This window comes from Arvicola amphibius, chromosome 6, assembly GCF_903992535.2.
Source record: "Arvicola amphibius chromosome 6, mArvAmp1.2, whole genome shotgun sequence".
Lineage (NCBI taxonomy): Eukaryota > Metazoa > Chordata > Mammalia > Rodentia > Cricetidae > Arvicola > Arvicola amphibius.
The window spans coordinates 6,286,775-6,301,882 of record NC_052052.2 but is presented as its reverse complement, the minus strand read 5'-3'; the positions used below and the strand labels follow the sequence as shown (position 1 = coordinate 6,301,882).

Below are 15,108 nucleotides of genomic sequence, written 5' to 3'. Positions count from 1 at the left end.
AGCCTGTGATTGCACAGCCCTAAACCCCTGGCTTACTTCTGGATTACTGTCCCTGCTGTAAAATGGGGATAAACGACCTCATTTTAGTGGCTGGTAAGAAGAAACCGGATCAGGGAACAAAACGTACTTCGTGAGGACATGGTTTAAGGGGTTTTCCTGACTTTACAGCCCAGGACAGCTGCTCCGGGCAGATCTGGAGCACTGGGCCACCAACAGCCAAAGCAATCTTCCTAATTCTCCTTTACGGCTTTGTTTGGTTTGGTTTTGAGAGAAGAATGTGGCCCGGTAGCCCAGGCTGGCCTGGGCTGGCCATTCTTCTGCCTCAGTCTCAGAAATGCTGAGACAATGGATGGGCCCCACCACTCCGACTTTTCTTTCTCTTTAAAATGGCCCCTGATCTACCCAAACAGCCAATAGTAATCTGTTGCTTTCTGTTAAATCACCTTGTATTTAAAATTTGTTGTTGTTGTTAAATATAAAACTCTTTTAAAAATGAGCCATGCTCAAGTCAAACACAGTATTTTTTTTAAGGTAGGGTCTCACTGTGTGGCTAGCCTAGAAAGCTAATTGCAGAAAAGGCTACTAGCTTCGACCTCAGAGATCTTCCCGCCTCTGCCCCCCTCCCTCCAAGTGCTGGGATTAAAGATGTACACCACTATGCCCCTCTTAAACAGCCGCTTTTCTAGGATGTGCTCCCAAAATAAGGATTAGCCTCATCAATTCAAAAGATTAGGCCAGTCATGCGTCACGGCAGAGACTATAGGAGTCCTGGTTTTCCAGCTGGTGACCTTTCAAGGGCCACGATAGAGGGGCGGACTAGCTACTGTATCAGCCATATGGAATTTTCAGTTCTTACTTCCGGCTAAGCATTCAAGGCTGGAGAAGCCGGCTTTCAGAGGCCCCGTGTCCCTGGAAAAGAATTTGCTGGGTCGGTATGCAGGAAACGCTCTTGCGATAGCAGCTGCCAAAGTTTAAGCATTGGGAAATCACCAGCTCGCTCTCTGCGGCACGTTCCGGGAAGCCTAGGGACAAGGGCGCGCCGGGCCCCCAGGGCTGCCGGGGAAGGGGCCTGGCCGCCTCCTACTGGCCCATCACCTAACTGCACCGTATCCCCAGGCCCTGCAGAGGTGGGGTGGGGTGATGATGCCTTTATTCCGCGGAAGGAGGAGCGTGCGGGTGAAGGTTCGGTGACTCGGGCGAGCACCGTGGGACCCGAGCCATCTCTATGGCCCGCTGGCAAGCGTGCCGTTGGATGCAAGAAGTGCGCAGCCCAGAGCAAGCAGGGGGGGTGCAGCTTACTTCATCTCGCTCCTCTGGGAAGTGGCCCGGGCTGGCTAGCACGACAGGCGGCTGGGGTCTGGGGGTGGAAGGGACCTGCGACCCCCTGCCCGCGCTTCGTCTTCGGTGCGCGCTTCACTCGGGGCCGCGCTTCGGTGCTCCGAGAGCGCCCGGGCGCGAGGCCAAAATCAACCCGGGATGCCGCAGTATTTCAGGCTGCGTAGCGACAGGGCCCAGCGGGCAGGCCTCTGGCCACCGCGGCCCCGCGCTGCGGTCACCCGGGCGCCAGGAGCGCGCGCGGTGGGGCCTAGGGCGAAGCGCGCGCAGGAGGCGGAGCCTCGGACCTGGGCACGCCCCCTATCTCGCGGGCGCGGTAGAGGAGGCGGGGCCTCCAAGTGCTTCCTAGCGTCCAGCTGCTACACTTGGGCTCTTTCTTGCCTTGATTTCGTGGTCCTTTCTGCTATCCGGGTCATACTCTCAATGGCAGGGCTGCCCTGCTGCGCGGGAAAGCGGCGTGTGCCCTAAAGATTGCTGGGGTGGAGATAGTGGATGTGTCGTTGTGAAAATTCAGTGGATGAGCGGTGTCTCTGACTTGTCGTCTGACCTCACGACCATTTTAATGCTAACCCTACAGTGTCCCCCATGACTCCTGACGCTGAAGATGAAGCTGCTTCTTCCCTCGGTGGCCCTCAAGCAACTTCGGGCTAACGAAGGCAGGGATGGCACTGCACCGACGGCAGGATGCCCTTGGGCCCCTCCTGGATGAGGGTGCCCATCTTTACTCTTGGAGCACCATGGCTCTGTTCCTTCTTCAGAGGTTCCTCCGAGCCACCGCACAGGCAGAAAGGCTGCATGGCCACCTCTGAGCCACCTTGAAAGCCTCCTGGTGTGAGAGAAAACGTGAACCAGTCTGGCTTTTCTTTCACAATGGTTGCTCTCTGCCTGCATAGCACTAGCAGGGGAATTTGGCAGGACCAGAAGGACCAAGTGAGGCCAACAGGCTTGATTACCATGATTACCATGGTCTATCTGCCGTACTTGTATTTCAGGCCACTGACTACTGTGTCTGACTTGTTTTAATGTGGGTGCTGGGGATCCAAACTTGGGTCCTCATACCCGTACAGCAGTCTCTGTACCCACAGATCCATCTACCCTGCATCTTCTTGTCTGATCTGAACAATTTATTAAATTTCTTCAGAGAATCAATCCATTTATATAAAAACCCCAATAGTCTAGGTAGAAGACCACTGTCTTCCCAAATCAGCCCTAGGAACCTTGTCTGTGCCTGCCGTGGGACTGGTTCCAGTGCCTTTGTCTGCCTGGAGTTTCTCATCTCTGTGCTAGCAGCTACTACCCACTCCAAACCATTTTGCAAAGGTGTGCTCTCAGTAGGAAGGTGGGGCTGGGGAGGAAAGTGCCTCTGGGGGGAAGGCTTCTATGGGCAGACTGCATCAGGTTTATCTTGCCCTAGGTAAGGAAGTCACCAGGGGCTCCGCCTATGAAGCACACTGGTGGGGACTTTGCTTCCTCTTCACACAGCATACTGGGTAAACAGAAGTCGGGGGTTAACTCAACCTGCCTTGCAGACACGGAAAGTGAAACCCAGAGAGATGAATGACTCACAGACATGTCTATGGAGTTAGAAATAAAATCACGTTGCAGTTTCTATTTTCAGGCACCATGCCCCTAGTCGGCTCTACTGGCTGGCTCCTTGCTTCTCACAGGGGAGGGAAGGGAGGGAGGGAACAGGTGCCGTACGTTTTTCAGCCATGGGTAGACATTTTCATCCCCAGATGAGAAACCTCCAAATGACTTGTTATGTTTTAAGATTGGCTCCGTAAAGGAGCGATTATTTCATTCTCTTTTGCTGCCATAATAGGGTACCACATTTAAACAGCATAGAGCTGTCATCTTACCGCTCGCTGGCTCGGGTCTGGCTGGGCTACAGGGCTCAAGGCTCGGATCCTTTGTAGAGAAGCCATTTTCTCGCTCGGTCTTGCTTCATCTATCATCCATCTTGGTGGCACAGCTCGGTGCCTTGTGATCTAAGGAATCCCCAGTTTCCCTCCTGATTTCACTGAGGACTGTTCTCAGTTTGAAAATTCCTTGGCCTGGGAATTTTCTTATCTTCAAGGTTTAGATGAAAAGTTAAGAATTGAAAATTTCTCTTACTCCTATCAGGGTGCAATTCCTGACTCAGTCAGTAAAGGGCATCTGATTTAAGGGCTCGTGATACTAAACTGGGTGGGTGGGGAACACTTGTATAATCCCAAATTATAATATTTCTCATTTTAGATTTTCCATATTTGGGGGAAGGGCTGGAACTCTCTATGTAGGCCAGGCTGGCCTTGAACTCACAGAGATTTACCAGCCTCTGTCTCCTCAAGTAATGGGATTAAAGCTGTGTACACCACCATGCCTGAGCCAAAATACATTTTTAATTATTTATTAGCTTTATGTGCATGGGTGCTTTGCCTGCATGGTGCCTGTGTTCCACATGCACACCTGGTGCCCTTAGAGGTCAGAAGAGGCCATCACAGCCCCTGGAACTGGAGATACAGATGGTTGGGAGCCACCATACGGTGCTGGGAACCAAACCTGGATTCTCTGCAAGAACAGGCAGTGCCCTTAACCACTGAGCCATTTCTCTAGTCCCCCAAAAGTGTTTTCAAGATTATTTTTACTTATGTGTATATATATATATATATGTGTGTACAAGTGCCTGAAGAGGATAGACGAGGGCACAAGATGCCCTGGAACTGGAGTTATGTATGGGCTGTGCGGGCAACCCAAAATGTGTGTTGGTGTCTTAGTTAGGGATCTTATTGCTGTGAAGAGACACCAGGACCACAGGAACTCTTATAAAGGAAACATTTAATTGGGGTGGCTCGCTTGCAGTTTCAGGGGCTCAGTCCATTATCATCATGGCGGGGAGCACAGCCACATACAGGCAGATGTGGTGCGGAAGTAGTAGCTGAGAGCCCTACATCTTTCAGGCAACAGGAAGTCAACTGAGGTTCTGGGCAGTATCCTGAGCGTAGGAAACCTCAAAGCCCGCCCCCACAGTGACACACTTCCTCCAACAAAGCCACACCTCCCTGTGAGATTATGGGGGCCAATTACATTCAAACAACCTCAGTTGGGAACCAAACTCCAGCTCACTTCAGGAGTGAGCACCAAGCTCCCTTGACCACTAAACCAACTCTTCAGTTCCCAATAAATAATGTTTAATTGCATCGATGTGCTTTCTTTTGTTGATTCCATCATCGTTAGATATTTAGATTATTTCTGCTTCTTGGTTCTTGAAAATGATGCAGTTATGAACATGTGTGCATGTCTTAATGTAAACACAGCTTTTGTTTGTCTTGGGTGTATACTCATGGTGGAACGGCAGGGTCACGGGGCAGTTCTGTGCATGACCTTTGAGGACCTGACCCACTGTTTTCCTAAACGGTTTGTACTTTTCCCCAAATCCTGCAATGCACCAAGGCTTGTGGTTGTCTGGATCTTGATTGTAGCCATCCATTCTCGAGGCTACGAAGGGGGAGCTACTTGTGCTTGTTTGCATTTTCTCTAGTAGCTCATGATGCTGAAGACCACTGTCTTATTTATCATTTTTTTTCCTGAGGGAATGTCTAACTAGGTTCTTTGCCCATTTTTGGTCTTATGTGTATCTGTTTGGGTACTTGAGGAGAAGCCAGAGGCTCCAGATCCGTGGAGCTAAAGTTACAGGCTGTTGTGAGCCATCTGGTATGGGTGCCAGGAATGGAACTCGGGTCCTCTGGAAGAGCAGTATGTAAGCTGAACTGCTGAGCCATCTCTCCAGCCTGAGTTTTTAAAAATGTTCTAAGTACAAATCCCTTGCCAGGTAAGTTTTTTGCATTTTTTGTGAGAACTGGGTGTCTTAGTTCGCTTTCTTCCGCTGTGACCAAGACCATGACCCCATGACCAAAACAACTTTGGGAAGAGATTTATTTCAGCTTCTATTTCCTAATCCAAGATTAACTCAAAGCAGGAACCTGGAGACAGGAACTGAATCAGAAACCGTGAAGGAAAGTCCCTCACTGACTTCTCCATGGCTTGCTCAACCTGCTTTTTATACAACCCAGGACCATCTGCCCAAAGACAGCACCATCTACAGTGAGCTGGGCCCTCCCGCACCAACCACTAATCAGGAAAGTGCCCCCGCAGGCTTGCTTACGGGTCAGTCAGATTAACAGCACAGGCCCTCACGTAACTGAGGCTGGCCTCAATTTCACCATGTAGCTGAGGCTGGCCTCAACTTCACCATGTAGCTGAGGATGATTTTGAGCTTCTGAACCTCCTGCCTTCATCTCTAGAACACTGGCATTACAGGTGTACACCAGCAGGCTTTGTTTATGAAGACTGGAGATTGAACCCGGGGTCTGTGCATGCTAGGCAAGCGCTTTATCACCTGAGCTGTGTCGCCCCAGCCCCGATTGCAAATGTTCTTCCTCGTTTTGTTAGGCATCTCTTCATTTTCCTGATGGTGTCCTTTAAGACATAAAAGTTTTTAATTCTGATGATGTCCACTTTATCTATTTTTACTTTTGCTGTCTTTGCTCTTAGTGTCCTTTCTAAGAAGGCTTACTTAGGCTAACCTGATATTATAAAGATTTTGTGTGTGTGTGTGTGGTATTGTGGAGGAAATCCAGGGCCTCGTGCACACTAAAGCAAGTGTTCTGCCTGCCATGGAGTCACACCACTGAGCCACAGCACAGAGCCACACCACTGAACATACTACCGAGCCACGCCACTGACCACACCACAGAGCCACAGCACAATCTTGCCAGGGAAATGCGTGCTGCACATTCCATCCTAGAAGTAAATCTTTCCAGCTTCTGTATTTAGGTTTGTTTGCCGTCTTTGTCTTTTGCATTACTGGGGATAAAACCCAGGACATTGAGCTTATGACAAGAGCAGTCTACCCCTGAGTTACACCCCTAGCCCGACACACATTTCAGGTCATTTTCGGTTAATGTCTGTGGCATGTGGATAACTGCCAGTCTCAGGATGCGCATGGTGCACCTTTGAAACACCTGCTCACAGACAGACAACACACGCATGATCAAAATGCCTGTCCCATTCCGTGAGGCTGACCCAGGAAACCAGGGCCTAACAAATAAAATACCCTCAAGACAACTGCCCACAGAGTGAGGGTTTGCTGAGGAGTCGGAGTTACCAACCCCAGGTGCTGGGGGGACGGGGGTTCCTTTGCTCTGCACGTGCCCGCGAAGACAGAGAGGATGTTCTTCTACAGAGCAGTGCGAAGCATTTGGACAGAAGGGGCACAAGAACAACGCGGTCCTTGCTGGAGTCAGATGAGGTGGGGGGAAGAATCCCTAGGGGTTGGGAGCAAAGGGTTAGGCAGACAGAGATCAGGAGCAGCTGGCCTGGGTGTGAGCCAGGGCAGGACCTTGGGTAAGAGAAGAGAGGCACCTGTCCTCAAGGCTGCCATCCCTTGCCTTGAGCTTGGGGGATGGGGGTGGGGGTGGGAAGAGGACGAGCTCTCAGTTGGCAAACACAACAAAAAGATAAAAATGTTGGCGGCTGTCCCAGACATCACTGCACCATCAAGTACTGCATCGTAGCCTGTGGGCCAAGAGAAGACACAGCTCAGCTATGGTCAAGCGACTGGCAAGCCTAGGGTCCTGGGGGAAGGACAAGGCATCCTTGTAGGGGAAATGTGATGGTCAGCAGGACCTCATGAGACAGTGGCTTCTCCAGGAAGCAGGCTCTGTCTGCCTTTCCCCAGACTGCCACTGCAGTGGCCTGGTCTGGTTCCAAGAGTTTGGAAGCCGCTGGTGAGCCAGCAGTTCCCAAGTGGCTACAGGGTCACAGCGGGAGACAGGTCCACATTCAAGGACTCCTTGTCTTCTTCTTGTGCTGGAAATGCAGGTAAGACACCCTTCATCCTTTCAGTCAGTAGAAGCTGCCAAGCTCTGCCAGGCTCAGGGGCACAGCGAAGGGCCCTGTTCTCAGGCAGCCTCTAGTCTGTTCTGGTATGCATAAGGAACAGACAGAAATCCAATGGGGAATCAGACTGTGGCCAGGGCCAGGAAGGAAAGACAACTGAGCGATGGGCTGGGTTTCACTGAGTACTTAGAGAGGAGATCCCCGGGAGGAGACTCTGGACAGCGGCTGGAGAGAAAGAAGCTGGCACCCAAAAGCTGGAGAAAAATGTCCCAGGAAGAACACACACAAAGGCGTCCCGTGGGATCAGCTCAGCACCTATGAAGAGCTAGAAGGCAGCTAGCATCATTTGGTCCCTTAGTGCTTGCTTCGGCAGCACATATACTAAAAATCATTTGGTCCCTTAGCAGAGGCTTCCTGAGGTCAGGGTCTGAGATGCACGGGACCTGGGAAGCCACACATGGGACTGATGCCAGTTGCCAGCAGAGGACTCTGTGGGGGTTCAAATGGCTCAGTGACACAACTGGGGTTCATTTTAAAACTTTTGTAGCTGTGGCTTGGGGGAGACAGGGGACTGGAGAAGGCAGAGTTCAAGGCCGTCTCAGGCTACATAGTGAGTTCAATGTGAACCTGGGATACAGAGTTCAGGCTCTGTCTCAAAACAAGTAAATGAATAAGGGCTAGGAATGCCGTTCAGTTGGTAGAGGGCTGGCCTAGCCTGCAGGAAGCCCTGGGTTTGATACCTTGTAAACTAGGTGTGGTGGCACATATCTGTAATGCCAGTGCTAGGGAGGTGACTGCAGGAAGATCAGAAGTTCAGAGTCATCCTTAGCCACCTGAGGTCAGCCCGTGCTTTTTGTAGGACCTTGTCTCACAAATAAGTAAATAAATAGGAAGCAAGATGTAAACAGAGATTGCTCATATGTTCCCGGCCACCCAGACCCGAGCAATCACACAGAAACTATATTAATTACAACACTGTTTGACCAATAGCTTAGGCATATTCCTAGCTAGCTCTCATATCTTAAATTCACCCATTTCTATTATTCTGTCTATCACCACAAAGCTGTGACCTACGGATATGGTTCCAGCATCTGTCTCCTTCGGCAGCCACATGGTGTCTCTCTGACTCTGCCTACTCTCTCTATATATCTCTTCCAGTCTGGCTATATTCTGCCCTGCAATAGGCCAAAGCAACTTTATCTATTAACCAATAAGAGCAACACATATACAGAAGGACATCCCACATCAACAAGATGTTTTAGATTCCTGGATTATAGAAAAGCATGCTGGGTAGAACTCATAGCAGGGCTATTTAGGCTAACTGCACAGCTTTAAGGTGCATTGGCTGGATATGGTATCACATGTCTTCAATCCTAGCACTTGAGGCAGAAGCAGGTGGGGCTCTCTGAGTTCGGGGCCAGCTGGGTTTACATATTGAGTTCCAGGCCAGCCAAAATGACATAGAGAGACCCTCTCTCTAACAAACTAATAAACAAGCCAGTGTAAATTTGGGGCTGGAAACATAGTTCCACAGTAGAATGCTTGATGATGTAGCATGGATAAGGCCCTAGGTTTTGATTTCCAGGACAGAAGAAGGGTCCTGCAGATTCTTCATATTCCAGCAGGGCAGGGAAACAGATCCGGAAACTACTGACATAGAAAGACAGCTATTGTTTTCAAAGTTCCCCGACAAGGGGGAGAGAGGACACTATACAAGGAAGTGTCCGGATTTCTCAGGAGGCAAAGCAAGCAAGAGAACAATGTGCGCACGTTCTGCGATGAGGAATAGTGGCTCCGGGTAAGCCAGTCTATGAACGGATAATGTTCTAGGCAGGAAAGACCCATTAGCCCATTTCTGACACTTCTGTGAAATACCTGAGACCCGTCCTTTATAATGAAAACAGACTTATTTAGTTCATAGTGACGTCTTTATTTGGGGGAAGGGAGTGGGTGTTTGTTTGTTTCTGTATTTGTTGTTTTTGCTTCTGTCCCAGAACTCACCCTGTAGACCAAGCTGACCTCGAACTCACAGAGTTCCGCCTGTCTCTGCCTCCAGAGTGTTGAGATTAAAGGCGTGTGCCACCCCACCCACACAATACATAATTTTCAAAGGATCAAGAACATGGCGATCCTTTGGCCACATCAAACGGTAGTAGCTAGCATCATAGCAGAATCATGTGTGAGGGGAACAGATCCCAGAGAGACGGGAAGTTAGAAAATGCAAGAGGCGGGCTTTCCCTTTGACAACAAGCTGCCTTTGCAAGAATAACCAGGAGCTATGAGAATGGCTTTCATCCCCTCTGAGGGCAGAGGCCAAGCACCCACAGGCCCCACATCCCTCCCGACATCACCACCCCAGGACCAAGCTTCCAACACAGGTACTTGCATAGCACAGCCTGCCCCTCCGCTGTCCATGCTTGGTCTGGGGTGATGAAGGCAGAGAGGCATGATGATCTTGGGAACGAGTGGGTGGTATGGGGCTCTAGGCTGCTCAATGTGCATATAAAAAGCTCCCAGGCAAACTCTTGGTAACCTCTATTAATTAACTTGACCTGAGGTTCAGGGCCGTCTGTGTCAATAGGGCCTCAGACATCAGAACATCGAAAACACACAGTATAAACAAGACTCGAGTCCTATGGAATGGCCCTAGGGAAGAGAAATTAACAGGACTGACTGCTAGACACCAACCAGGGAAGAGAAGAACCCAAAGACAGTGCCTGCAAGTGAATCCCCTGGCCCTGTTTTTGGCTTTGTTTTAAACATCTTTTAAGGGGACTGGAGAGATAGCACTGACTGTTCTTCCAGAGGACCAGGGTTCAATTCCCAGCACCCACATGGTAACTCACACTGTCTGTAACTCCAGTTCCAGAGGATCCAGTGCCCTCTTCTGACCTCTGTGGGCATCAGACATACTTGTGGTGCACAGACACACATGCAGGCAGAGCACCTATATATGTCAAATGAATCATTTAGAAACACACATGTAGTGGACTCTCCTGACTGTGTAAATAATTGCTTTCTAGCTTTTTTGCTTTATTAGAGCTCATTTTATTGAATTTAATTATATATATATATGTAAATGACTGTAACTATTTTTTTAAGACGAGGTATAGTTATGCAGCCTCCTGCTGCCTCAGCCTCCCACAGTGCTGGGATTACAGATATGTGTCACACCTAAGCATGTCATTCTTATTTGTTTACCTATTAATTAAGAAGCAGGGTCTCGCTATGTAGCCCAGGCCAGACTCGAACTTGCAAGCATCCATTTCTGAAGTAACTGCAATTACAGGTATACACTACCACTCCTAGCTGTTATTCTCCTTTAAGGAAATGGAGCCCCCATAGGACATAAAATAAGTGCTAAAAAAAAGTTCTCTGGCTTTTGACGGCCCAGCCCCCTTGGAAGGAAGGGCAGGTGATGTTTTTGTGCCTGACTGGTCGGTTTTTACTGTCTATTGACACAATATAGAGTCGCCTGAGAAGAGGGAACCTTAATTAAAGAAGTGTTCAGATCTGAGAGATTGTGTTGATTGATGGCTGCTGTGGGTGGGCCCAGCCCACTGTGGGCGGCAGCATCCCTAAGCAAGTTGGCCTGGGCTGTGTTAAGGAATCCAGCTGAGTATGAGCCAGAGAGTGAGGCCATAAGCAACATTCTCCCACCATTTCTGCTTCATTTCGGCCTGAGCTTTCGTCCTGACTTCCCTCTGTGATGGGCTGTGACCTCGAAGAGTAAGCCAGCTAAACCTTTGCCTTTCTGAAGTTGCTTTGGTCATGGGTGTTGATCGCAGCAACGGAACGTCAAACTAGGAAAGACTCCTCTAGAACACGACCTTGACTTGGTAAGAGACTCAACGAGGCGGGGTGTCACAACACCTGGCGTCAATGCTCGCTGATCTAGATGTCCCTCGGCCTCTGCCGTGTGGGTGGAATATTGATTCTTGGTGAGAAATTGGATGGTGTGGTTTAGGGCCGATGAAGAACTCAGATGGTTTTTGTGACACTGGAGCCTTCCCATCACACCATCTGACAGATGCACACGTAGAGGTGACCATGTGGCACCTTCAAGCTTCATTGTTTACGGGGGAGAAAATATAATCGCAGTGGGTTGCAGCCTTCTCGTGTTAACCAGACTGTAAACACTTTGTAGGCAAGGTGTCTAGTGCTTCCAGCCTTACCTGGCGCTCCCCACCCCCAGGCTCTTCTTATCTACATTGGTTGCTTCCATGTGTGAACTAATTAGCAGAGCATAGTTGTTAGCGGATGGGATCTTTGTCAGATAAATGTCTGCTTTTCATGTATGGAAAAACTCTCGCTTGCCTTTCAAAGGGTTGGAGCAGGGGCACGAAAGAGCAGAGCAGGGAAGATGGCTCAGTGGATCAAGTGTTTGCTGAGCAAGCTTGGGGACCAGGGCCCCAGAACTCAGGGAAAGCTGGCCTAGGACATAGCATGGGTCTGTATCCTAGATCTCTTACTGTAAGATGAGAATCCTAAGGGCCAGATGGTCCAGAACACAGCAACAATGAGAGACCCTGCCCCAAACAAAGTGGTAGGTAAGACCCAGAAGCTGAGATTGTCCTCTGACCTCCGCACACATGCCATGGTGTGCACACAGCATGTACCACACCACACACACATGCATGCGTGCACACACACACACACACAAACACACAGACACACACGGTGTAGACCAGGCTGTCCTCACGTACACAGAGCTCTGCCTGCATCTGCCACAAGTGCTGGAATTAAAGGCGTCCACTGCCACACCCAGCACCAAAGATATGTTTACAGAGTGAAGAGGCCAAATGGGAGGAGGTGTTTGGAAACAGTATCTCTGCTGAAAAATTAACATTCTAAATTCATAAAGGCCTCTGGCACCGTAATAGCAATTACTTCCATGGAGAAATATCAAACAGTCCTAGGCTTGCCCGGATCAGAAGGAAGGAGGAAGGGAAGTGGGAAGGAAGAGGAAATTGGGAATGTCCTCCTGTTTAAGAGCCTTGAATGTTCCTTCAATGTGTCCCGACTGAAAAAGTAGTTTTATGTTGGGACATCGGACCCCGACACTTTAGACACCTGTCTGTTCCTGTGACATCTGTAGAAGGAGGCAAAAGTGCTACCAGGAGGAGGGAACAACAGTGGGAAGACACAGGGTGTGTGTGGGAGGGGCTATGACTTTGGGGTTGCAGATCCTCTGTGCTACTGGGGAAGGGGCCAAGAGGTCCAGGGCCTAACCTTAGATGCCATTCAAAGGGCACGGGAGCCATTTTTATGGACTGGGCACCCCATGAGTTCTGTTTGCTCAGTGCAGAAGCTACAGGTGAAGGCTTTCGAAATGCCTACCAGGGTCTCATCTCGCCAGGGCAGCTAAGGTAATTAGCACATGTATTAATGAGGGCTGTTGTTTGCACTGTCTGCCTCACCTCTGCCTGCTTTCTGCAGACCAGACAGCGCTGGCTCCAAACGCCTGCCTTCATTAGCATTCTGTGATGGGATTCCTTCGAGTGGCAGAGCCCGAAGCTAGCTGGTGAGGTCCACTGTCCTGGAACTTAGTAGAGAGAAGCAGGTTCAGGTCGGGACTCATCCAAGGAGTGCTTGAGTCTACACAGCAGAAGAGAAGCATCCTGCTAGCTTCTTGAGCCCGTTCAAGGGAGGAAGCGTTTCAGTGACCTCAGCCTAGGTTGAGATTCCTTTCTCCCTTCTTCCTTTCCTCACTCCCTCCTTTCCCTTCCCTTCCCTTCTTTCTTTCCTTTTCAGACAGAATCTCACGTAGCCCAGGCTGTCCTCAAACTCAATATGTAGCCAAAGATGACCTTGAGCTCCCCATTCTCCTGCCCTCCCTTCCCCAGTACTGGGATTATGGGCATGAGCCACCATCCCAGGTTTAATCCCACGCTGGGGATGAAACCCAGGGCTTCCAGCAAGCTCACCGGCTGCCCCTCACCCTCAAGTCCCTAGATTTAAATGGCACAAGCCTTGCCTGTGGAGAAGTGGACTCTCAACACCCTTCCTGAGCTTGGGACTAAGGAGAGCTGCCTGGCTAACGCTAACTCTAACCACCTTCTTATGAAAATGCAGAGGGACTGGGAGCTGGGAAATGGCAGTAGTTAAGAGTGCTGGATGCTCTTCCAGACGATCAGGGTTCGGGTCCTTTTCTGGTCGCTGTGGGCCCAGGAACATGTGTGGTACACAGACATACATGCAGACAAAACCACCCATGCACATAAAAAAATTTTTTTAATTGCAACTGGACAAGGCTTTTTCTAGGCACTGAGAGGGACGCGGGCATTGGAATGGGGCCTTTGGAAAGATTACTGTTTTTGCTGTGCTGATATAGATTCTGTCCCAGCTGTGATAAGTGTCTGCCATGCGGATACATGCTCCATGTCTCCAATCCACTCCACACAAGTGCAGCCACGCGGCGGCTCAGCCTAGGGGAGGGAAGCCTGCTGTATATGATGCTGTAGCTGCCCTGGGTCTCTCAGTTTCTAACTCGCAGGACACAACTAATGTGATACCTTTCCCCTCGTTTTCAGCAATTAAAAACACAAACTTTATCATTTTGCTTACTATAAGTTCACGTTTCGGAAGCATTAAGTAAGTGTCCGCAGTGCTGAGTGACTCTCCACAGCATTCCCCTCCAAAACACTTCCATCTCCTGCAACAAAACCGTCCCCATTAAATACCAGTTCACAGGATTTAGGGCTTTGGTGACTGGCTTCTTTCATTTAATTTAATGTCCCCCCAGTTCGATCATGTGGAAGCAATTGCCAGTATCCCTTTCCTTTTGATGGCTGAATAATATTCCACTGTGTGGATATACCATATTTTGTTGATCTGCTCATTTGTTTATAGACACTCGGGTTCTTTCCACATCTTGGTTATTGCATGCCTGTGAGTCCAATCCTTGGTATGTTGAGGCTGGAGGAATGTGAGTTCCAGGCTACCCTGGGCTACATAGCAAGACCCTGTCTCAAAAAAAGAAAAAATAAGAAAAACAAAACAAAACAGGATCTGGGTGTTTTGGGTATGCATCTCAGGGGTAGAGGACTGCTTAGCTGTACCAAGCCCTGGATTTAACCCTAACATCAACAATAGTAATAATTTAATAGTTTTGAGTCATGCAAAATCTAAAAGGTGAAAAATTGTCAGCAGACTCAAGGGACCCATGTGAATCACCAAACAACTTACCGAGGCCCAGGAAGGACACTGTTCAAGGACAAGTCACCGCTAAGAGCCCTCATTCTGAGGCTCCATCACACTGCAGCCCCGAGTCTTCCTCTTCCATCAATACTGATGGCCCCCCAACCACTCCCCTTCCTCTCAGCTCTGCAGCATGGGTGTGGCCTCCTCACCTGCCCTAATTACGAAGGGGCCAAGGCTAGAGATGCACCCGACTGGGTGAACAGGTGCAGCACTGACAGGCATGCCACCTTAGTCCCAGTCCCATGCCAGTCCCTTCCTAGGATCAGGCTGAGGTGGGGGAGGCACAGAGACCAGGAATCTTACCCTTCAAGCAGCTCTCTCTTCTCTTTAAAAACAGCCTTTTAATTAGATTCTAGTCATAGAAAATTCAATCGGCTTTCTTCTTATTACTGTTCTGCTATTTGAGATTGTGCCCTTGGTACCTGAGAATGGTGATGAGCAGAAGTCAACAGATGTTCAAAGAGACTGTGTTAGAAAGAGAGAGAGAGAGAGAGAGAGAGAGAGAGAGAGAGAGAGAGAGAGAGAGAGAGAGAGAAGGAAAGAAAGCCCCTAATACCCCAGCCCAGAAGGCTGGGATTCCTCGCTGGTTTAGCAGTCCCTGGAGGCCACTGGCCCACCCAATGCTTGACTGCCCTTTCCCTAGTGACAGTCCCTTGTGTGGCAATGTTAATAGTTGTACCACTGTTTTCT

General features: G+C 49.6%; 1 protein-coding gene across 3 annotated transcripts in view; it reads right to left on the bottom strand.

Moving 5' to 3' along the window:
* Positions 1 to 1,571, bottom strand: part of H6pd (hexose-6-phosphate dehydrogenase/glucose 1-dehydrogenase) — a 29,625-nt gene extending 28,054 nt beyond the window's left edge. For 2 of the 3 annotated variants that reach the window (XM_038334862.2, XM_038334857.2), the window contains exon 1: positions 1,300 to 1,571. Coding sequence is in view for 2 of the 3 variants with exons in the window: in XM_038334857.2 (XP_038190785.1) it covers positions 1,300 to 1,304 (5 nt within the window). In the remaining variant the exon portion in view is untranslated. Of the gene's footprint in view, positions 1 to 856; positions 995 to 1,299 lie in introns of those variants that run through there. The other variant, XM_038334856.2, reaches the window with a different exon arrangement.
* Between the last annotated feature and the right edge of the window lie 13,537 nt (positions 1,572 to 15,108).